This window comes from Puma concolor, chromosome C1 (genome assembly GCF_028749965.1).
Source record: "Puma concolor isolate L17-30 chromosome C1, mPumCon1.1.hap2, whole genome shotgun sequence".
NCBI classification, from domain to species: Eukaryota; Metazoa; Chordata; class Mammalia; order Carnivora; family Felidae; genus Puma; species Puma concolor.
Window position 1 is genome coordinate 77,996,320 of NC_141674.1, and position 24,493 is coordinate 78,020,812.

The 24,493-nt window shown below is 42.0% G+C and overlaps 1 protein-coding gene across 3 annotated transcripts in view; it reads right to left on the reverse strand.

Annotated features, from left to right (window-relative positions):
- Window positions 1-211: 211 nt before the first annotated feature.
- The window catches only part of TGFBR3 (transforming growth factor beta receptor 3), a 208,627-nt gene continuing 184,345 nt past the window's right edge, over window positions 212-24,493 (reverse strand). For 2 of the 3 annotated variants that reach the window (XM_025912786.2, XM_086717529.1), the window contains 3 exons: window positions 17,840-17,881; window positions 15,499-15,606; window positions 212-3,679 (listed from right to left, as the gene is read on the reverse strand). In XM_025912786.2, coding sequence (XP_025768571.2) covers window positions 3,561-3,679; window positions 15,499-15,606; window positions 17,840-17,881 — 269 coding nt within the window. In that variant the 3' untranslated portion in view covers window positions 212-3,560. Of the gene's footprint in view, window positions 3,680-3,743; window positions 3,857-15,498; window positions 15,607-17,839; window positions 17,882-24,493 lie in introns of those variants that run through there. The other variant, XM_086717530.1, reaches the window with a different exon arrangement.

Sequence of the window (24,493 nt, forward strand, 5' to 3'; positions counted from 1 at the left end):
AGAACAGAGACAGCTCCTGCTATCTACTTCCTCAGGTCTGTCCATTCTTTCCCTCTGTTCTACTGAGCTAGGGTTTTCTCTTAGCTTTTTCCCTCCCGACTCCTCACCAACACAGTTGGAGCAGATGATACATTTAGGACAAAGTCACAAGGAAAAAGTTATGTCATCCTGAGGGTAGAATTTAATGATGATAAAACAAGACACACATTAATAAATTGATATGTATCTTTTTTATTATGCACAGATAAAGGACTTAAAACTGTGGTTATCAAAACTATACATCTAAGCATGTTCATAAAATTGCCAACACATTGAACAGAGAAAAGAATACAACAGGGGTGTTCAAACTGGCCACAGGGATTTTAAGGGTACTCTTTTTACCCTGATAGATGAAACACAGCAACAAAATCAGGCTCACTCAGGAAAACCCAGAAGAAACAAGCATTGTTTTTGGAAACTGATAATAGTCCTTTTTAGAAAAACATCTGTCAGTTTCATGAACAATCCCCAGATAACACAAACAGGAAAAAGGTCACACACACACAATTCGCCCAACCAAATGTGCTCTGTTACCACAACCATCACTCACACCATGAGGTAGTTACTGTACGAAATGACCAACACGCATGTGCGCACCCCCCCCACACACTCACAACCACGCCCCCTACAGAACACACACAGAACATGGGTTTACAGTCTTATCACAGACAAGGAAAAGACCATTTTTGTTTGTTTGTGTAGACAATGCTCTAGAAGCAGCTCAGACAGAAGACACCTCTGACTTTAAAAACAGAGGAACTGCTGGTGAACACCACATGGTGAAAGCTATAAGGTATCCCACAGACACTCTGCCTGGGGAGTTTGGAGCATTTCAACAATAGCTTTGGCTTGGTCAAACACAACAAAAATGATCTCTGTGAATTAGAGTGTAGCCGGCAGAAGTAACGAAAGACTTTGTAGACAGAAGCATTTAACTGGAATATAACAACAGTTTTAAGGAAACTTGCAGAACTTGTTATAAACTCGAGCTTGTACTTTGTATTGAAACTGTGAAGTATGAAGTGATTAGAAATGCTGTAATACAAAACTGGGGAGAGAACACTTTTTTTAAAAAACATTTTTTAGAAACATTTCTGAGATACTTAGTTAATGACATTCACTCTCCAGTGAACATGGGATCGGGTTTATTATCAACACAGATTTCTTGATCTGAATAATACTTCTGACAGTAAGACCCGAACAATTAAAAGGTGATTTTTTTTTCCTTCTCTTTCTTTTAAAATCTTTTGGTTTGCATCCATAAATTTGTAAATTAATTTTAAATTATTTATAAAATCATTGGCAATGTAACATCTCTCTCAAAAATATACATTTAAATATAATCATCACAAAAGGTTTTAACCCTGTCCATCTAAAGAATTGGATCTGTTTAATACCTCTTAATAGATGATTTTGTTTTTAAGAGGATGGAAAGGGTTTTTTAAACAGCAAAGAACTGATCAAAAGAATTCACAGTAACTGAAATTAAACATTTCATATGGAGTAATTTAAATTTATCTAAAACACTTAAATATATCTTTATACACACATTTTTGTAGTAAAATATAGCTATATGTGACTTAAAGACTCTAGTCTTCTTTGAAGACATCTTTAAACTTTTTTATACATAGAATATGCTAAAACAATACATTCTGCTGAAGGTTAGGCAAAGCGCATTATTTTCAAACACAGGTAGCATAATCTAGGTCCTCCACTCTGATACCCTTATGTTAAAAAGTTAACTGAAGGAAATCAATTCTCTAATCTCGTATCTTCATTTGTATGTGGAAATCTGCAAAATTTTCAATAAATCAATGCAGGCAGCCTGGAAATCTTAGCCCTCAAGTAATCTGTTCTGGTTAATATTATGCAGATTGAATATCTATACTTATCAAATCAGAGTATTATTCTATGATTGGATGATATGTCTATCATATGACAGATCAGTATCATATCAATGACTGTCAGTATCTCCACCTACTTGTGGGCTGACAGACACTGCCCTCAGGTCTTGGGTATCATCAACATTTTCTACTTAGGGTTCCATTCAGAGAACCAGGCACAACTTCCTTATTTTAAGGGCAGTGAGATTCACTTATGAATATTTTGGAGTAGAAGCTAGCCTGTTCTTTCTGTAGGATTTAGAGTCATTTGGGGGAGAATTCTGGAAGAAGATGAATATTTCTTTGCAACGAAGCTATTCTCAGTAGTAAATGAATTGGCATGGCAACTTTCCTCGGCCTTCTTTTTTAACACAGACTATCAGTTGAGCTTATTTTAGCTGCAAAGTGGCATCATATTGTTCCATTTTAATGAAATCCATCTCAAATCCTTTTTTGAGGTTGGAATATATTTAAGGCAAGAGAACTAAAGCAGTCCACACGAGTGCCCTTTTCCAATCTCAGCACTTTCTTGGCAGAATCGGTGACACTGTTCAGATAACCAACCAGAAACCAACAGGATCTGCCGTGCATTTGCACGAACAAGAGCTTCGTTTTTCACAAAAGGGTCTATTAACAAGGTTGACACGTTTTGAGTGGAAACACTAATTCTCCCAAATACACTTAAGTTGCAACTCTGAAGACACAGGGTCTTTTAAAACGGGGAATGAATTTTCTCTTTTTCAATGGAGAAAACAAATGTGCCAGGTGACATGGTCTATACCTGTACTTGCATATATATATATATACTGTGCAAATTCCTCTCCAACTTTAAAACTAAATTTGCCCCAATTTATAATTTTTCTCAGAACGCAATGTCATAAATGGGGACAAATATGCAGTCCCAGATTTTGGCCATTTTCTATTTCTATATGCTTATGAAGCAATACAAACTTTGCATTAAGACATTTTTGCAGTCGGTGTGCGAGTGTGGGACAGGGGGGAGCAGGTAAGGTTATCGGCACTGGTTTTGGCCCAGGGCCCGAGAAAGGAATGTTGCTGCGATTTGTGTGTCAGGGTGCAGTCCCTGAGGGTGGCACCCTTCAAGCGGACAACATCAGCCCCCAGAGGGTGTGACAGCAAAGTGAGAAGTGTGCGTCCAGAAGGTGCAAATTAGACACGGAGGAACACACTGAGAAAATCTTGAAGTATTTCTTGTGTTATACATCTTGGTTCAGTTATACAAGGCTCTTTGGCCGTATCTCCTCACTGGTCCTACTGTCTGGTTATCATCCTCTCACCAACCCCTCGAGTCAGGGTAAATCTCGGGGCCCCAAATTATGGACAGTCTTACCTGGACAAAGCAGCATTTTGAAAACTGGCACGTGTTTCACATTGAAAACCCCCAAGCCCGGGCGGGGCTGGTGGAGAAGGCCACCACCTTGGCTTTCTCACAGGAGTTCTAGTGTGTTACAGAAGCCCAGGGGGCACACGTGTATTAGCCCTGGGCGGGGGAGGAATACAACAGGTGGCCTGCGTGTTGGAATTCACTCTCTCTTCGCAATGGCACCGTGCTGCGGCCTTCCCGCGCGGACACGCGGGGCGGGCGGCCGCCGGTCCCCTCCGGGCGGAGGCGGGGAGCTAGGCTGCGCTGCTGCTGGAGCAGGGCGTGCTCTGCGTGCTGCCGATGCTGTGCGCCGCGCTGCTGTTCTCCGAGGCCGGCGGGGAGGTGGGCACTTGCTGCCTTCCTGCCGTCTGCCCTGCGGTTAATGAAGAAAAGGGACGAAGAAACACGCGTGTTACGTGTGCGCATCCGTGACAAGGCCAGTTATTTCCCCCTTTGCTGTTCTATCTGATGTTTCTCTCCTCCGGGGGCAGAAGCAGGTAGACCAGGCCTTACACAGAAAGTGGTCCTGTTTGTTGGTGTTTTGTTTTGCCTGGTGAAAAGAGAACTGTTTATAAGCTGACCTATGATAGGCAGTGTTAGTGGCTAAGACTCTGACAGATGACAATAAATCCCCGGGATTTCAGTGCCCAGGACCTTTGAAGAAACCGCCACCATTGGTACCAACTGACCAGCCCCTGTATTCGGGACACACAGCCTATCTCTTCTCATAAAGATACAGTCAGGTTTGGAGGATGAGACCTTTATTTATTTATTTATTTTATTAAAAAAAAAAACAAAACTGTTTTAACATTATTTTTGAGAGACACAGAGAGAGCATGGGCAGGGGAAGGGCAGAGAGAGAGAGGGAGACACAGAATCGGAAGCAGGCTCCGGGCTCTGAGCTGTCAGCACAGAGCCTGACAGGGGGCTCAAACCCCCAAACCATGACACCATGACCTGAGACCAAGTCACGTAACTGACTGAGCCAACCCGGGCACCCCAAGAGGGCGAGACCTTTAAACTGTACTGAGAGAGGTCTGCGGTACGGGGGCCTTTTTCTGAATATACTTGCTCAAAATGGGGGTGGTGAGCCTAGATTTTGCCCGAGCTACAGCACAGCCAAGTGCTGTGCGGCCCATGAACACAACCCAGCTGAGAAATGGAGGCAGGACAAGCCTGCTCTCGGAAAAACCTTTTGGGAAAGGAGTTTAGCTGTTGGCACACGGGGAACTGTGGTTGCCTGGGAACAACCTCCTCCATCCTGCAGTTCACTGGGGGTGCAGTGAGAATATCTCCTAACACATTAAGCATCCCACTTTTCATTACACATCCCACTGAATTTTAGCTAAACCCATTCCTTGTGCCAAATGTGCAGTGCTTTGGAGGAGGAGGAAACCCTGGGTCACCCACACACATGGTTTGCATTTAGCACTTGCAAACGGCCCTAGAGTGAAGTCTTTTCTTCAGCGAAACTGGTCTCAGGGCAGCCCTCAAAAAATGGCTCTGTGTAGGGAAAAGGGATCCATGCTCTCCAATGAAAAACACTGCATTTTCTCTGAAAAGTCAGAGCATAAACTTAATAATCTTCTGGTCAGCAGTCGCCCTCTTCTAATGTTGGAAGCCCCAGAGGGCCAGCTCTGTTTATGAATGAGCCTCCTCTTTCCCGGTCCTGCTGAAATACACAGCTATCAGCCAGAGAGATAAGCAACCTTCCGCCCGCTTCATTAAAACAAAACACACAGAGCAAAGGCTCGATTCCTCAAGGGCGGGATCTCAGCCTGTTACTTCCATTCCCTTTCTGGGGCCCCTCAAAGGACTCTGCCAAAAGAGCAGCTCTGCAAAATGTAGAACCCGTTCATGCCTTCGCATCTGGTTACAGCTTCCCCTGTCACCCATTTTACAAACCACACAACTACAGCACACATTTTTGCATCAACCTCAGGGCATTTGTATGCTTGCTGCATTGTTTGGCCCGTGCTGTCTTTCCTCTGATTCTCTTTTCTTCCGGGACTGGTGGGATAGAGAGAGGATAGGGGGCCAATATTCCTCAGAGGCAGAGAAACTGTATTTCCACTCTTCTTGGTTTTTTTGGGCAATCTATATTTTGGACGTTCCCCAGCATTACCCTCTACCCTTCATGTATGTATGTAATTAAAGATCTGGAGAAGTTTGCCTCCATGACAGTGACTTTCTGCCAGAAATTCACTTTCCCCAGAGTGGGAGCTTATTTCTAGAAGGAAAGCAAATCTCTTAGCTATTCTGATGTCAAAAAAACAAAACAAAACAAAAACCCCAAAACAAACAAACAAAAAACCCCAAAGCCTCCAGGGACCCAAACAACTTGTGATATACTTTAAAAATTCAGCTCCCTTAAACCCACATGTTGATCCACACCCAGCTGCATTATTATGCTATTAGAAGGACTGATGGGGCCGTGCATGAAGCGCATTTTTGCAACACTTTTCTCCATTTAAAAAGAAAAGCAGCAGGAATCAACACTCCACCTTCCCTTTTTGGCTCACCTGGACTTCATTTGTTCAGCCTGATAGCAGCTAAAGCATGGTGGCCTTGCCTCATTTATTGACAGTGAGCGAGTCTGTCTCATCCAGAATTGGACACGGGCTTGATTATTCAGAGTCAGGAAAAGTGCCAATACTACTCCCTGCCCAGGAAGTATGAGTACTTGCTTTCTGATGTCTGTTTGCCGAATGTAATTTGTTGGCAGGCCAGTTGATTTTAATCAGTGCCCATTAAAAAGGTCTTTCAGCTTCCAGTTTTGGAAACTCTCGTGCTAACGCAAAACACTGTCTAAAATGAAAACTCAAGCAAAGCAAAACAAAGAAGCCCCCTCTCCTCTCAAGATTGCAGGATGTATTTCACCACGGTGGACAAGTCAACTTAACCTAATAATCTACTGACCTCGAAGTAGCTACACCTGTGGTGAACGTTGCAAAACATACAGACTTGTGGAATCACTATGCTGGACACCTGACCTAATGTGACACTGTGTGCCGGCTATACTTCAGGAAAAAAAATGAGGAAAAAAAAAAAGCCAATCTACTGACTTTGAGCCAATGATGTGCCAAGCCAAGGAGAATCTTTGTCTGAGAATCTGCTCAGAAATACTGAAAATACTGTTTTTAGAAATATTAAAAATACCTTCTCCTACTGTGGTGGCTATTTTCACATGGATGAGATTTCTCACACGTTGTTAAAAGCTTTTACCGTCTTAAAAAAAAATTTTTTTTAATGTTTATTTATTTTTGAGAGAGCAAGTGAGCGAGCAAGCATGAGTGGGGGAGGGGCAGAAAGAGAGAGAGACACAGAATCTGAGGCAGGCTCCAGGCTCTGAGCTGTCAGCACAGAGCCCAACGTGGGGCTCAAAGTCACAAGTTGCGAGATCATGACCTGAGCCAAAGTCGGAGACTTAACTGACTGAGCCACCCAGGCGCCCCAAAAGCTTTCACCTTCTGACAAATTACGACAAGGATTTTTTGTTGTCAGATGGAAGTGGTGCGACAGAAACAGTCACCCTGAGAAACAAAAGTTTGATGTGCAGATGCTTCTGCTTAAAAAGCCAACGGAGTTCCCCCGGGTTTTCTGAGATGGGCCCTTTGGCTTTCTGCTCTCTATCACAGTGACCTCTGATTTCCTGGAGCACTAACTCGTAACATATCCCTTGGGTGACTAATACAACCACCCTACTTCCGGAGAAGAAGGGCAGGGAGGACCCCAGAGCTAAGCAGAATAGGCCCACTTAGCAAATGTAAGGAACTGAAGGAAGGATCCTTACTCATGAACATCATAGTTGGCCATAAGGAGAAATGTGTTCAGTCTTCACGCTTTGCTCCTAAAATTTCAAACCCCACTAAGGAAGAGAGATGTGGGGAGGAAGGACAGTAGAGGAGGAGGCCTTTGGAAGAGGGTGTATTAGAAATAATTCCACCCAGTTCACATATTCGCCTGTGGCTGAGCCAAGATGTTGCCAGAGATGCTTTCAGAAACAGAAAAATATATTTCTTAAGGGATAATCTGTTTTATTTCTTTAGCTTGGCATGGAGTTGTCCAGATCTGATTTCCTGCCACCTCTTTGGCAGTCTACTTTACAACTGGATTCTTATCTCTGCATCTTGCAGCATGGCAGGTCCTGGGGAAGAAACTTCATCTCAGAAAGATGTGAATAACTTGGAGAGGCTCCACGGGGAAACAACAACAACAGAAGAATTTTAAAGAAAGGTGAGAGGAATCTCAATTATTTAGCCCAAAGGAGAATGTTTGCAAATATCACCCAAAGAGGATTATTATAAAGAAGAGCAGACAGCTGTGCCTTATCTCTCTTGAGGGCAGAACATGAGGAAATGAGTTTAAATGGTAGCACTAAGGATTTAGGTCACAGAGAAAAGAACTTGCTGATTATGGGGATTGGTTAGTTATAAGGGGAATTTATGGAATCTCTTTCTTGGAAGACACTTAAGCATTGGGTTGAAAACCATATGCCTGGGGATGGCTTAGCTTTAATATTACTTGATGCTGGAAAGAAAAAGATACTGTCTGCAAGGCCTATGTGTTGGTTGTAATTATGGACCAGTCAATGTCTCAACCTCCTGATATCCTAATTGTAATGATTTTACAAGCTTGCTCCCGTAAGGATAGTGAACTAGATAGACTACCTTTAGTTTATAGAAATGTTCATTCATTATTTATCATTTCCAAAAATGGTCCGTCTCCACTCTCCGAGCTAAAAGATTTTCCTTCTGCAGGCGAAACTCATCAGGAGGGGTACGTCTGATGTTGTTATAATTTATGAGGAAGCGGGGAGAGGTTCCAAGGCAGGAATTAAAACCCTTCAAAATGTCCTGCCTATCATTTTCTTCCTATATTCCTGCAGTACAGCCAACCTATTTGCCCCCACATTTTGGTCTTCTGTGGCTTATTTTACTCTAACTTAACCTGAGCACATGGGTGCCGAGAGTGAATTCCTGCCTTCTTTACAGTCGTACCAGGGCTCCCATCTGTTCAGCTGCATCTTCCTGATCCCTGGGACTCAGCCTCTTGCCCCCTACCTTAGTCACACCTGTCTTCCTGCTGCTTCTCTCTGCACCTGGACTAAACTTGGGAGCCTGAAGAAACTTCAGACTTCTGGAAACATTTGAAGCCCCTAGAGATGCTCCTAATTAAAAGCTCTTACCTGACTCAGGTAAACCTAAGTAGGTGCTTGACTTTCACTTTAAGAACACATGGTATGTTCAACTGAAGACTGCTGAACAGAAACCTGAGGGATTGGGACAGGCATGCCTACTTTGAGACCTCAGCATTTTATATTGCTGTGTGGAATGCAGCATTCCTTCCACTCTTAGATTTTTGTTCTGCCTACATATCTGAGAAACGTTCATTATCTTACATTTTTGTAGGACTTGGGAGTTCATAAGACTTTTCACATGCATTCTTGCTTAAGTGCTCTCACCGCCAATGACCCTGGGCAGAAGGGGTCACGTCTATGTTTACTAAAGGGAAACATGGTTCATAGTAAGGTAACAAGACTAGAAGTTGAACAAACTAGATCTTCAAGTCCCAGGGCTGTACAGAGACACACATGGAGGGCAGCCTCGCCCCGGACCCCTGCCCTCTTCCGTCTTCCTCTCTTCTTCCTCTTATTATCATCACACTGTGAGTACATTCTGTTCAGTGGCCACAAAGGCAAGTTACATAAAGTAAAGATAAATGATGACAACCTCTAACCCACCCTCCAGCACAGTTTTGTCTGCAAAAGGAAGGTCTTTTAGCTTGGAGGATGGGGAGGCTCAATTTTGGAAACGATAAACAGTGACTGAATACTTCTCTAAACTAAACACAATCTAGTTCACTCTTCTTACAGGGGTGAGATAGTGAAATAATTCCAATTAGGATATCAAGAGACTGAGACATTGGTGCACAATGACCACCTACACGGAGGCCAAGAGAAAAATCTCACCAAAATGACACTGTACAGATTTTATTTTTAAAGTTTCTTTATTTATTTTGAGAGAGAGAGAGAGCGGGAGAGGGGCAGAAAGAGAGGGAGAGAGAGAATCCCAAACAGGTTCCATGCACAGTCAGCGTGCAGAGCCTGATGTGAGGCTCGAACCTATGAGACCGTGACATCATGACCTGAGCTGAGATCAAGAGTTGGTCACTTAATTGACTGAGCCACCCAGGTGCCCTGACACTTTACAGATTTTTAAAAGGCATCAACCTTCAAGAAAGAAAAAAAGAAAAGCAGGAGTGGCGACAACATCAATAAAATATTGAAAGCTGGTGAAGAAATGGGTGAGTAGTAAGTGATGTAGCAGATTTAAGAGAGCCAGAACCTAAGCCAACAGTAAGAACAGATGAGCAACAACCAAGTTATGGTACAGAACCCTCAAAAATTCAGGAAATGGTGGCATCAGTTACTCGCAAAGACAGGGCAAACTTGAGGCTGCAGGCACTAGGGTTGACTGACTGCTGCCGTATAAGCAGCAGTGAGATTTTTCTAAATCCCCTTCTTTACCCTGTGGAGTGGGACCCTGCCCATCCTCATCTGGGAGGGAGACAGGAAGTTCACTCTCCAGAATATGAAACCGAGGTTTCCAGGAGTGAACAACACCAGGACAGCTGAGAGCAGAGAACCCAACTCAAAGAGGAGGATTAAATGAATGTCCTGGGGGCGCCTGGGTGGCGCAGTCGGTTAAGCGTCCGACTTCAGCCAGGTCACGATCTCGCGGTCCGGGAGTTCGAGCCCCGCGTCGGGCTCTGGGCTGATGGCTCAGAGCCTGGAGCCTGTTTCCGATTCTGTGTCTCCCTCTCTCTCTGCCCTTCCCCCGTGCATGCTCTGTCTCTCTCTGTCCCAAAAATAAATAAAAACGTTGAAAAAAATTTTTAAATAAAAAAAAAAAAAAATAAATGAATGTCCTGTAGGTTGGATGTTGTGGTGCCTAGAACGCTGACAGCCAGACCTGCACTCTCCAGGAAGAAAATAAGAAAACCTATTTTATAGAAAACCTGGTGAGGAAACCTCAAGAGGAAAGATCCAAAGATGAATTATTAGGAGTTACTCAATAAAAGGCAGCCAGATCACCCTAAGGGAAGTTCACAATCAGTATATCCCATCTATATCCTCAAAACTTACTCATTCTTAAATAATCCTATATTATTTTCAGAGGGATAAGATATTACACCCATAGGAATAAGATATATATTTTTAATTCATAGGAAAAATGGCTTGGAATTGAAACATTTGAATGCAGTAGTTAAAAATTCAGTAGGAAACGAAAAGATAAAGATGATGAAATCTCTTTGAAAATTAAGGAAAAAAGCAGAAAACAGAAAAGAAAGGAAAATTGGGGAATCATTCAAGAGGTTCATCTTTATAATGATTTCTAGAATGAGAGAACAGAGAAAATAGGAGTAAAAACAAATGATTCCAAAAACCTCAGTGCTGGAAGACATGAATTTCTAGACTGAAAGAGCTCCATAATGTATGAAATCCACCTAAGTCAAAGACTGTCATTGTAAAATTTCTCCCAGAAAACAAAACAAACAAAACAAGCCAGCAATTTGAATGGCTCTGAGTTTCCCAAAAGCAATCTTCAGAGCCAAAAGTCAATGAGGAGTGCTTCTAAGATTCTAAAGAAAAATTATTTATGACCTAAAATTCTGTACCTTGCCAAGCTGTCCACCAAGTGTTTGTATAAACTGAGGATATTTTCAGATATGCAAGGTGTGACAAACATTTACTTCTTATGTACCCTTTCAACAACGGAGGAGAAGACATGGAATGAATGACACAGGCCATTCAAAACTCCCAAGGTGCAGGGAATTCCCAGAACAGTAGTGAAGGAATATAAGAAGACAACAGTGTCCAATATAGAGGGCAGCCAGTTCAGACATGAACAGGTAAAAAGGCTCCGGGAAAGATTTAGTGAAGAAAATGAATCAGTGGAATACTGTTGTCTGAATGCATTCAGAAGAGACTGAGACAACTGGCAGAGGGTCAACAGATGAATTAGTGAGAAGCGTACAGAAAACTAAGCCCGCTGCCTGGGTGGCTCAGACAGTTGAACATCTGACTCTTGGTTTGGGCTCAGATCATGATCCCAGGGTCATGGGTTGGAGCCCTGCATATCACGCTCTGTGCTGAGTGTGGAGCCTGCTTGGGATTCATTCTCTCTCTCTCTCTCTCTCTCTCTCTCTCTCTCTCTCTCTCTCTGCCCCTCCCCTGCTCATGTGAGCAGTATTGCTCTCTCAAATAATAAATAAATAATAACATTAAAAAGGGGTTAAAAAACAAAACTAATGTGGGGAAGGAGGGGAGAGATAATCATCAATTCTAGGGAAAATTAAAAATCATACAGGAGAAACAATAATATACTATATAGCTAAATTGTGATTAGCATTTAGGTAGTTATAATATAAACAATAAATACTGATCTACCCAAAATTTGACTATAATTCTGTTAAGAGGATGGCAGGGTTGGGGGACAATCAGGGGCGTATGAATGTATAATTGGGACACAGTGATGACAAAGAACTGAATTATCATTTTCCATTGTTGAAAGAAAAAGCCTAAAGCTGTTAAGTCAAGAAGTTGCAATACTATACTTCTATTATTTCAATATATAGATTAATGTCCAAAACAATCAGCTAAGAGTCAGGAATGGTGCTCTGAGGAGCAAGAAAAGGGAGTGGGGCAGTAGGGGGCTCATGTTCTTCTAATAAGTCTTGTAGAACTATTTCAGTCTTTAAGCTATGTGCATATGTTACTGTAATAGGGCTAAAAAGTTTTACTAAAAAATACAAGTAAATACTTTTGCCCCTCACATCAAAAAAATGACAGATACAATTCTGCATAGGATTTTTGGGACCTTTAAGAACTACAAGTTTGGGACTCCTGCACTAGTCAGACTCGCAGAAGCATGAAGATTCTATGGTTCCTTTCCAGCACCATTTCTATTCTGACTGTTACTCCTTTTTGTGGTATCTTAGTAGATAATGTAAATTTTAGGAATGGAGTTTTTCAGAGTTAATATAGCCCTCAGGAGGTATTGCTTATGGCGCCCAAAGCTGTGATATGACAGAGGACGGACCCAGCTTTTTTAGACTAACACACGTTCCAGGTATGGAAGTATGTATCCACAATTCAAACACATGACTTGGTTTGGTGCTCTGTGCTCGGATGGAAATGAAGAACATAAAGAGAATTTGTCTGAATTAGGGGCTGTTTTTGACACAGAGGCAGATGCTGCTTGAACCCCCAAATATACCATACAAAGTCTGAGTTTCACAGCTTAGACTATTGTGGATGTTGAATGCATTGAGTCTGTGTATACATACCTCTCTCCATTGACTACTGCATTAGAATCTCTTTTCATCTAACCGTGCTGCTAGCTGATCCACGTAGGAAACTGAAGGAGTTCTGGACAGGATAGTACGACTGGGTTCTGAAGTGGGCCTTTTTCACACTTATATGATGTTGGTTTTCCTTATGAGAAGTCTTTAAAATGAACCAGAGGCTACAGCTTTTAATAAAAAGTCATTCTGAAGCTGTATCATATGTGATGCTAGCAGGGTTAGAGCCCAAATGACAGTGTCTATAAACCTTTTAACTTCCAAATCAGTGTAATTTATATTGCTTTGGAAACCATAACAGGAAGGGTTTTTGGCTTTGTTTTTCTTTAATCTACTTCCAAACCTATTTCTATATTAACAAAATGTAAAAACTCCTCCCCTTCAGTGTCTGGTTTGTGGGAGAAGGGAGCAGGAACGACAAACCTTGGAATTTAATGAGCAGACCAATAAATGCCATGAAACCAAGCTTTGCTTTTTATCAGGTTTGTGACCATGGCTGTGCGCAAGAGTCTGGGATTATCGGAGTGAGTTTAGTGGGGTGTGTGCCAATAGTGAGTGCCATGTGGTAGCCCGATACTGCCTGGACCTGGCTGCCTGGCCCTACCCGGCCTGAGATGAACTTGCAGGGTTGAGGGTGTAGCTCCATGGCCAAGGCCAGTCATTGCTCTCAGCAGGCACATGTTAAGCATAGGTGGATAACCAGCCCATATAAAATCCTCAGGGCGACAGAGTCTTTTTGGCGTAGTTCCAAGTTCATTCCCAAAATACAGCATCAGCTGCCAACGGCCCTAGAACCTCACAGCCAGGCAGGAGATTGGGAAAGATTAAAAGGAACTGCTAGCGTGAGATCTGAACATGTCAGTACGCCTCTGACAAATTACTTACTCTAAAATACTACTCTGCTAAAAGCCGTCCCTTCTGGTGCTTATATGAACTGTTCATGAGGAAGAATATGCCTAAATTGATTCCCAGCGGTTTGTATATCCTCAGAATCATTACATTTAGGATTAAGAGTCTCATTTTCTCTCTCACATGATATATACCTCACTCAAACATCGCCAATTGGGAACAATAGTTTGAGGACTCAAAGCTCCACTATCACAACTCCTAAGCTTTTGCTTTGGATTGTGTGACTTTCCATGCTAGGCACAAATAGATCTGATCTCCTTCGGCCATAATCTAAAATATCTCAGCCAGAGGATGCAGTATTTGAAGTAAAAATTCTGCTTAGGGATTAAGAGGTGACTTCTCAAAATGCCCTTCTGTGTTTCGTCTCCCTTTAAAGCAGTCATCTTTTTAGCTTGTCTGGTTGAATGGCCCACGGTAAGGCCAGAGATCATGGCGCTCATTCGTTCAATGGAAAATCAATGAAATTCTAAATAGAAAGGCTGAACCTGCCACTGGCCTCGGGCTGATCAATCAAGCACAATTTACCTAGGTTCATAGTATAAACTCAAAGTATCCAAGGACACATAAGCCTAAGTAGCTCTCTAGACATACCCCAAAATGCATGTCTTTCTTTCCTATGTCTATCTGCAAGGAAACTAAGAAAGAAGCAACAGAAGGAAGGTCCATTTGTTCCTCCCCCATCGCACTAGCCTCGCCCCTTGCCAGGCCTGCATTCTGTACTGGGGTCAGAACAGGTTCTCTGTTCAGGCCAGAATGTTTCAACCTTGGGATTGAGGGGAAGGGGAAAGAGGGGGGGCGTGGCATATCAGAATGTTGGGGAAGGAGGAGCACAGCTTGAAAACAAAGTGCCTTGTTTCACCATTTTTATTTGTTTGCAAATCATGAAAATATATTTTAACTTTTTTTTTTTTTAATTTATTTTTGAGACAGAGCATGAGCAGGGGAGGGGCAGAGAGAGGGAGACACAGAATCTGAAGCAGGCTGCAGGCTCTGAGCTGTTAGCACAGAGCCCGACACAGGGCTCGAACTCATGGACTGTGAGATCATGACCTGAGCTGAAGTCAGATACTCAACCAGCTGACCCACCCAGGTGCCCCTCATGAAAATATATTTTAAAAATTTAAACAATTTTATGGAAGAAAGACATGAGAAATTTATGCTTATCAAAGAGGGCATGGCATGGGTTTTAAAAGGGTCAAGAAATTCTGGTGTAAGCCACCGAGACACGGGATTCTGGTGGGCAGTGTGCAACATCTTAGCAGAGAGGATAATAAAATCTTCGCTTCCTTTTTCACTTCCTGCCCATTCATATATCTGCACTGAAGTGTTTAGCTTTGAGGGAAGGGTTTGTATTTCTGGTTTGTCTACATTAATTGTCTTTAATTCAACCCTAACCACAAAATAGCTTTATTAGTAGCTAAACTTGACCAACATTTCAATTGCAATTAACATAGTTTGAACATTCCTTTTCTTTACTTTCTCTCTTTTTTTTTAAAATGTTTATTTTTGAGAGAGAGAGATAGAGAAAGAGCGAGTAAGCGAGTGCACTAGCAGGGAAGGGGCAGAGAAAGCCTGAGACACAGAATCTGAAGCAGGCTCCAGGTTCTGAGCCACCAGCACAGAGCCCGACGAGGGGCTTGAACCCACAAAGGGATAGATAGTGACCTGAGCTAAAGTCGGATGCTTAACCGACTGAGCCACCCAGGCACCTTGAGCATTCCTTTTCTAATGGTACTTCAGGCACACCGTATTTTTGTAAAACCCCATTTATGCCAAATACATTCATGTGCAAACGGTAGGGATGAACTTTCTTTCTCATTCGTGAGTCCATCCATTCATGCAACAAAACCCTGAAAGGTTGCCTGTGTGGCAGACATACAGGATTCACAGCAACTACTATCTGACAGTCACACTCACCTGTGTGAGAATAGATGTACCACAAGGCCCCTGTCAGGAGTGCTCCGATCACAAATGCTGCAAATGCGATGCCCATCACGGTGAGGGTGTCCAGACCATGGAAGATCTCTACAAAGGAAGGGAAGTCAATGCATACTTTCAGTGGATCTGCATTATACGTTACAATTTTGTATCTGTGCCACAAGCACTGTTGGGAAGGCTGAGCCCTAACTAATAAAACAAGGGTGAAATGAGGATTCCAAGAAAATGCAATGTATTTGAAACTTGCATGTTTTTTTCCCCCAAAAGGAAAATAAAATGATCTGATTTCCAAGATATCCTCCTCAGTTTGCAGCCTCCGTGTGAAGATGCTTTGGAAAATGAACTTCCATGATCGAAATGTGACCCACAGCAAACACTTTGAACAATGATACGAGAAAACACACTTCAAATACTCTACAAACATGTTTTCATGAACATTTACAAGTATGAGAGATGACCGGAAGAAAGGGAGTGCCAAGGAGGAAACATGAGGTAAGGATCGACTCTTCCTATAGATTTTAACTTTTCAGTGGTCTCAGCTCAAACCCTCCATCTTAACAATTATGTACTGTATCATTTAAAACAACCTACTCTTTAACACTTTTCCAACCGTGATCTTTCTACCAGGGGGACGGAAACATGTCTCGGTGTGGAGGGATGTCAGTTTTATGGTCAGCAAAACACATAAATAGAACCAATTGTTCCTCCACTTGGCAAAGATGTTTATACTTGAAATTAATTCCAGGCTACAGAAATAGAACATTTCCTGAGAACCACCTTCTTTGAATCACTTATAAAAAGTTAAAATCACTTTCTAAGAGAGAACGGTTTTCAATAGGATAAAATTTCCAAGGTGTCTTTTTTTTTAATATAAATTTAAGGTGTACAATCTCCCCAATGTTTCAATACCATGTTCCTCTCCAGTCAGAAGCAACTCCAGCTGATCTCCATATGAATTAAATCACTTTGCCTTTCATCTCACTTCAGTGTAAAAGATCTAATTGTAGACAAATATGACTCCCTGAGTAGCCCCAGAACTAACTCGTAAGGGCTCAGGAAAAGTAGGTCATGCTGGCAACGATTCTAGAAATTAGGAATTCCCAACCTGGTGGCTACTCTTCTAGGCCATGTGTTCTTTGGTGTGTTAACTTCTGGAAAATGGGGATTGCACTATTTCACCTGCTGAAGGCAGGAAGTGAAGAAAAGGAGTTTGTAAAAGGTCTGGGATCCTGAGGAAGGAGTAAGAACTGGGAAGAACTCTAGAGGTTAAGATGAACCAAGTCATCAACACAATTTAGTCTAGTCTGCAGGTATTAAAAGATGATTTGCCTTTTTATGCTTACAGATGCAAAAGAGAGGCATGAATGAAAGTTTTTAGTAAAACTTCTCCGAAATTCTAAAAATAGAGATGTCATTTATGAAAATTAGACTGGGTAAGTATGAGAGAAATGCGTCCATATGTGTCTCTTTGTGGGTTCATGATAATGTTCCACAATATTGTTCAAGTAAGATCCTTAACTAGAACAGTATAGTGCTTTGCATAAAGGAACTCACTAGATCTTCATGTGTAATGTGATGGGGTCAGTAATGGAGACTGACCCAGACAGTCGTAGGGAAGAAAAAAAAAAAAAAGCAGAGATTCTCTTCACAAGGCAACACCATCTAGAAGAGCTTCTTGGGTATACAGCAGGAAGCCCAGGCTCTAGTCCTGTCTGACTGCCAATTATAACCACAGGCAAATCTACCTAAATCTTTTGGTTAGAGTTTTCGTCCAGAGCGAGTGACAAAATTGGCCCGGACGATTTCCAATGCATCATGTTGTAGCAGTTGCTCTCTCTCTTTTTTTCACACATGTCCCCCCAGGGCCTCCATAACCGCCCCTCGCCCCCCTTGGACTAGAGACTGTCTAGAAGACCCAGCAACTAGTTCCCTTAGCCCTACTTCTCTGAGCAGGTAATTACTGTTGATGATGCATAAGCAAACCACTCCCATAGCTGTAAGTTAATGCTTTTAGATCACAGCTGATACAGGTATGCAAATAATGAACTCTTCTCTCTAAAGCTAAGTAAGGCCACACATGCCAGTGGGTCAACAAATTCATATTTAAAAGAGGCAGACAGGGGAAAAAAACCCAGAAGGATGAAGGAAGGACAGAGGAAAGGAAAAAGAAAGTATGAGATTATGAAAAAATGGGGGAGAAGGGGAATGGGAGCAGAAGTCTCCTTATCAAAACTCAAAGTTTGCCAAATGCTCCATAACCAACTCATTCTTATAAAAAGCCCAGGAGGCTTCATTTCAAAACAGATGCATAAAGACTTACGTGGAGGAACTGGATTCGGTTCCTTAATGCTTAGACTGGTTTCTGGAAAAAAAAAAAAAAAAGAAAGAAAGACAGAAAAAATACATAAATCATGATGCATTCCACAGAGAAACCAAGTTTTAAGCAAAAGGTCATCAAAATCTGAGCAGAGACTGCCACTTTCCTATTTGTTAATAAATACTCGGTGAAAGCTTTGTCCATTATCCTCTTTAGATGTCAAAACTGTAACATGGGTTACTCAGAAATTTTAAACACTGCACTTTGTTAACCATCAATTGTATAGTTCTCCAAATTGAAGAAAACCTGAAGGCCAACTTAAGGAATTTGAGTGTGACAATGTGTGTGTGTGTGTGTGTGTGTGTGTATGTACATACCTTTATATTAACAAGAGGATATGATACCTTCAAATACCATAATTCTCCAGTGTATTCATGATGTTCTTCCACTTTAAAAAAGTTCTTTTACTTTAATGTACACAAATTTTGTAAAAATGTCTTTATTCTTCTTAGTGCTATTATCTTCTAGTGCAGCTCCTTTTCATCACACATCTGCATTGGTTACAGAGGTTTCCTAACTGGTCTTCTTATCTCCACCCACTGCCCTGCTGCCTCTGCCCCAAATATTTCCTCCTCTATATTTTCCCCCACACTGAATTTTCCAGAGCCCAGAGTTGATTAAGTTATTGTCCTGATTAAACTGCTCCATGACTTCCTGAACTTATAGGAAAGAAAATCCAAGCTCTAGCAGAGCACACAAAGTTCTGCCTTCCTCCTCTACCGACCTGTCTATAGTCTCCTTTCCTAGGGGTCCTTCACCCATATTTATTTAAGCTCCCTAACTTTTCCATGCTGCTGTATGTCATCACACTTTGCAAGCCATTCCCTGAAATACCTCTTCTCCCCCAGACCTGCACTGTTGGTATTTTTGCGGGAGGCCTTCTCTGACTCTCCCACTGCCCCAACCTCCAACCCCAACCAGCAGGGCTGGTCTCTACCCTCTCTGCTAATTCCACCCCACAGTTTTTGTACGTATACTACATCACATTGTAATTCTCTACATTTTTTTCTGCCCTGAGGGCAGGGTCAAGTTCTTCCTTATCTGTACATCTTCAAGGCTCAGCCTAGCATAGAATAGGCTGACCAGAAATATTCAGTGAAGGATCATTAGATTGTTGATATGCTTTTCAAAAATGGACACAACAGAAGAAGCCTGGAATAAGGCTATATAGAAGATGCTTTGACATTCCTATAATTCTTTCGTGTTCAAATCTCATTTGAGGTTCACACCAGCCCTGTGAGGGATGCAGAAAAAGAATTCTTATCACTATTTTACAAATGAGCATCCTGAGACTCTGATATCATGTGACTTGCCCAAGGTCACAGCTGGAAAGCATCAGGGCAGGGGTTGATCCCAAATTCCAGATTCTACTTAGTAGGCTAATGACTAGGGAATGACACTTTGTCCTTAACAGGAAAGCAGTGATTAAGAAGATACTTGTGACTAATGGTGAGAAAAGCTTAGATCATGAACTAAGAATAAATTTTATTTACTTTATTTTGAGAGGGAGAGAGAGAGAGAGAGAGAAAGCATGAGCAAGCAGGGCAGGGGCAGAGAGAGAGAGAGAGAGAGAGAGAGAGAGAGAGAGAGAGAGAGAGAGAATTCCAAGCAGTCTCCATGCTGTCAGCAAAGAGCCTCACGAACTGTGAGGTCATGACCTGAGCCACAATTAAGAGTCAGACGCTTAACCAACTGAGCCACCCAGGCGCACATTTTATTTTATACTATATATATATATATATATATATATATATATATATATATATATATGTATATATATATATCTTTTAGAGAGAGAGAGAGCATGTACAAGCAGGGGAGAGAGGCAGGGAGGGAGGGGAAGACAGAGAGAGAGAGAGGGAGAGAGACAGAGGGAGAGGGAGTGGGAGAGAGAGGGAGAGAGGGAGAGAGGGAGAGAGGGAGAGAGGGAGAGAGGGAGAGAGGGAGAAAGGGAGAAAGGGAGAAAGGGAGAGAGGGAGAGAGGGAGAGAGGGAGAGAGGGAGAGAATGATTCTTAAGTAGGCTCCACATTCAGCATGGAGCCCGAAGCAGAGCTCTATCCCACAACCCTGGGATAATGAATTGAAATCAAGAGTCAGACACTCAACCAACTGAGCCACCCAGGTGCCCTAAATTTCATATTGTTAGGTGACTGGAAAAAAAAAAAAAACCAAAAATATTTTATGACATATGAAAATTATGTGACATTCAAACCTATTCCATAAATAAAGTTTTCTTTGAACATAACCATGCTCATCGTTCCTGTATTGTCTACTGTTCGCACTTACACGCTACAAGAACAGCACTGAGTAGTCAGGGCTGGGACTGTATGAGGAAGAAACCAAAAACACTATCTGGCCCTTTAGGGAAATAGTGTGCTGAGTCCAGGCACAGACTCTCCCCCGCTCTTTAGAGTTTCAAGTGGTCAGTGTTTAGCACCTTTCTTTTCACCTCCATTTCCACTCCATAAAGAAGGAACACATACCTTGTGCTGGAATCCACAGTGGAGTGAAAAGAACTTGTGAAAAACTGACCAAACAAGCAGCATTCGAGGTCATTGTTTATAAAAATAAAGAAGCTACACAGGATTGTAAATTTTCAGGATTAACCATCGCAGCTGGGCTGCAGCACAAGTATCCTGGTCCAGCTCTAGGGGAAGGAATGCTCCCGGATGAATCAAAGCCACCACAACTGAACAGTGCCCCCTGGAGTTGTGCAACACGGGGGCACGAGGGTGAGGACATGTGAAGGTTATAATGAAATAGAATTACTAAAATTAAAATGATTGCGTGTTTTTAAGAATCTATTTCAGTAGGCAGAACACACACCGACTACAAAATGCACACAAGAGACTGTCTCCTAGGGGTTTGGTCCTATCAGCCTATTGGCAGTGATAAAATAGTGAAGGTGATGTCTTACATTTATACATGTGTATAGTATTTTACAATTGACAAAAAGCTTTCTCTTGGATTTTCTCATTTTAAACTCCCAAGAACCCTATGAAGTAGGGGTATCTAACCACAAAATTCTAGTTCCAAGATGCAGTGGTTTGATTCGCTGAACTAAGTCCAAAGGCATTTAAAGGTCTCTATAGTGTTCATCATGTGAGAAATATACACGCGTCTGGGAAGAGTTCCATCCAATCAACCGCCCATGGCTAAACTTTTTCACTCAGAATCCCTAAGTGGTTTTAAATAATGACTCTCCCCAAAGGAGACCTCACATGTGAGAATTTGGGTTTTAGAGCAAGGCCTCTGTGATGGATGGCATTGTTTTAAAACTCTTAATGGACTTAGCCTATGATCTAATCCTTTTCCCCCACCCCAAATAGGGGCCTTCTCGCAGCTAAACAGAAACATTTGGTGCTTATTTCCCCCGGGGTGAAGTTCCTCCATAAACAATAACAAGCACAAGCTGCAGCACTGAGGTTACAGGATTTTATCCTCCTTTTGGTTCCAAAAGTCCCCAATAACCCCTGTGTATGACTAAAGGAGCCTGATCTCCGCCGGAACCCTATAATCGAGCTGGCATGCCGAAAGGAAAACGGGAACGCGGCGATATTTACTTTTGGTTTAAGGGTAAGATGGTAAGAAAGGAATCCTTGCTATTGCTGCAAAGAGAATTTTAACAATAGAGATTCATTTGCAGAAAGAACAAACTATAATCAACATTCTGAATTAAATCTTTTCATATACTCTTGAGCAAATTTTGGTCTGCCTCTAGAACCAAATTTCAGTTTGTTGGGCATGGTTTTCATAAACGGGATATTTCTGGGGTTATGCATGAGTAACTGACCACAGCTTTGAGCTTCCAGCTTTCAATTCAGTTCTCCTAAATATGGTAGGATCAAGCAGGCCCACAGGGTAACAAGGTGTCTACTTGGTACCCACATCTATTGGTGTTTGGCAAAGAGGGAAAGATAGGAAGATGAAGAAGCTGGGGACTCAGGAGGCCTCTGTGCAGACCCCATTTAACGTGCAGTTTTTACTAACTTCACTGTAAATGAACCCCTTTGCTGGTTCTTTCAATATTTATGGCATTCATTCCAATTACCCTGTCACTTATCCGCACCCTTCCACTTGATCACTGGTTCTTACCTGGGGTGATTTTTGCCCCCTGCATCCCACTGGGACATGTGGAAATATCTGGAGACATTTTGGGTTGTTACAATGGGTAGCAGAGGGGTTTACTATGGGCATCTAGTGGACAGAGACTAAGGATGCTGCTCAAAATCCTACAATACATAGGACAGCCCTCTACCCCAAGAGTTATCCAGCTCAAAACATCAAGAGTCAAGGTGTAAACCTCTGCACTACACAAGGCCTTACAGACGGGTTTACTATGTGCCGAGCATATAGTGGGTACCAATAAACATTTTTTTAATAACTGTAATTATCATGTATATCTTATACTATGTATATCTCCCCAAAACAACCTTCATGCTGCTTTCAGAGTAGTCTTCCTAAATGATTTGATCATTGGTTCCCTACCCAAGGTCTTTTTTTTTTTTTTAAAGATGTTATTATTTTTAAGTAATCTCCACATCCAACGTGGGGCTCAAACCCACAACAGTGAGGTCAAGAGTGACATGCTCCACCAACTGAGCCAGCCAGATACCCCAATCTTTTCGACGGTTCTTAAATTTTAGAGGTGCATGCTGGAATATTTATGGATGACATGAAATGTCTGGATTTCCTTCAAAACAATCCAGGGACAGAAAGTGGTAAAACAAGTTTGGCCATAAATTGGCAGCTGCTGAAACTACACGGAGGATACATAGTAGTTCATTCTCCTATCCTATCCTATCCTATCCTATCCTATCCTATCCTATCCTATCCTATCCTATCCTACTCTCGTATATATTTAAAATTTTCCAAAGTAAAAAGTCCCTAGATACCTCTGTCCCTTACTGGATAAAGACTGAATGTCTTGGTCTGTCAGTTAAGCATTTCTACCATCTTTCTACTCAGCTTCCCCTCATCTCTACTTCAGCCTGAGGACAAAACCCGGCTGGGTGCTTTAGAGTATTTTTGTTCTGGAAAAATCAAGTATGTTCCAAAAAGTAACGCCTCTCTTGGATTAACTTCCAATTGACGTTTACAGCTTTCCCTTTCATTCCCCTTCCACCCCTACTCCCCACAAAAACCCAGTTTGGCTGAGAGGTTAAGAGGAAGGAAAGGAAATTAACATTTACCAAGTGCCCATGATATGCCAGGTGCTGTCCTGAGCACACTTATTTTTAAAAAGTTATGTAGTGGAAATTCAGTATTTTGAATATTTAACTTGCTAAAAATTACATATTGTATATAAATCATGGCAAACTTGGGGGTGATGTTTATTGTTCTTTCTCACTCATTTTTTTTATATGTGCCCTAAATTTCAGACAAATGATTATCTTCCCTTTCACCATTTTCAAAAATCATCACTGCTGTGGTAGAGCCATTTTTATTGTGCAAGCCCTAGTGTGTTCTCAAATGCCACAAAAATGGTCACAGCATCCAAAGCAAACAGCACTAACGTGCCTATACTTCAAAATATTTCAGAAAATATGGTAGGATGGCACTACCTCAACTATTTTAATTGTTTTGCCATAAACCATAATACGCATCGACTATTCATGTTTTCTGGGCTTTTTTGTGAGTTACAATTCAGAGTCACAGAACTTCTCAATTTTAATACTCTCTTAAACGGCTTACATGTGTCCCAACATCTTACCCTTTGGGGAACAGATTTTTTTCCTAAAATTCTTCATCTTTTCAGTTCACAATCATTAGAGTATTTGAGTATGAACTTGAATGCCAGTGTGAAATGGCATGAATAGGAGAAGGGGTGTGAAAAGGGTGTGAGGAGATAGATACCTATGTTGCTTGTAGTTTTTATTAAAACCTAGAATCAACCTCTACCTAGGATAAGGCATAGGGTTTACAGAACACAAGCCCTGGAATCAAAGTGCCTGGATTTGAATCTCGGACCCACCATTTATTTATGTCAGGTTATCTAATATTGCTCTATACTTGCCTCCCAGAGGGGCTATGATGATTAAATACGATTACCCACATGAAGCATTCAGCACAGAGCCCTGTAGTAAGCAAATGCCCCGTAAATGTTAGATAATCATTATCATCTCCATGACTATCATCACCACCAGCACAATCATCTGTTGAAAGTTTTAGCAGCAAAATAATGCTAACCCAAAGCTAGCTCCCAAGGGACTAAGGTGGTGATTATGTGCTGTGGAAGCTCAGGCATATTCCATTAAAAATAGCAGCCCAGGGGCACCTAGGTGGCTCAGTGGGTTAAGCGTCCAACTCTGGACTTTGGCTCAGGTCATGATCTCACGGTTTGTGAGTTCGAGCCCTGAGTAGGGCTCTTGTGCTGACAGTGCAGAGTCTGCTTGGGATTTTCTCTCTCTCCCTCTCCCTCTGCCTCTCCCTCATGCATGTGCGCGCGCGCGCGCTCTCTCTCTCTCAAAGTAAATACATAAATTGAAAAACAAAAACAAACAAACAAAAAAAAAACAGTGGCCCAGAGGAGGGACCCAGAATTATTTAGTTTTGGCGGCCTGTTCTCTGTGTCCATAGGAGGAAGAAACACCACC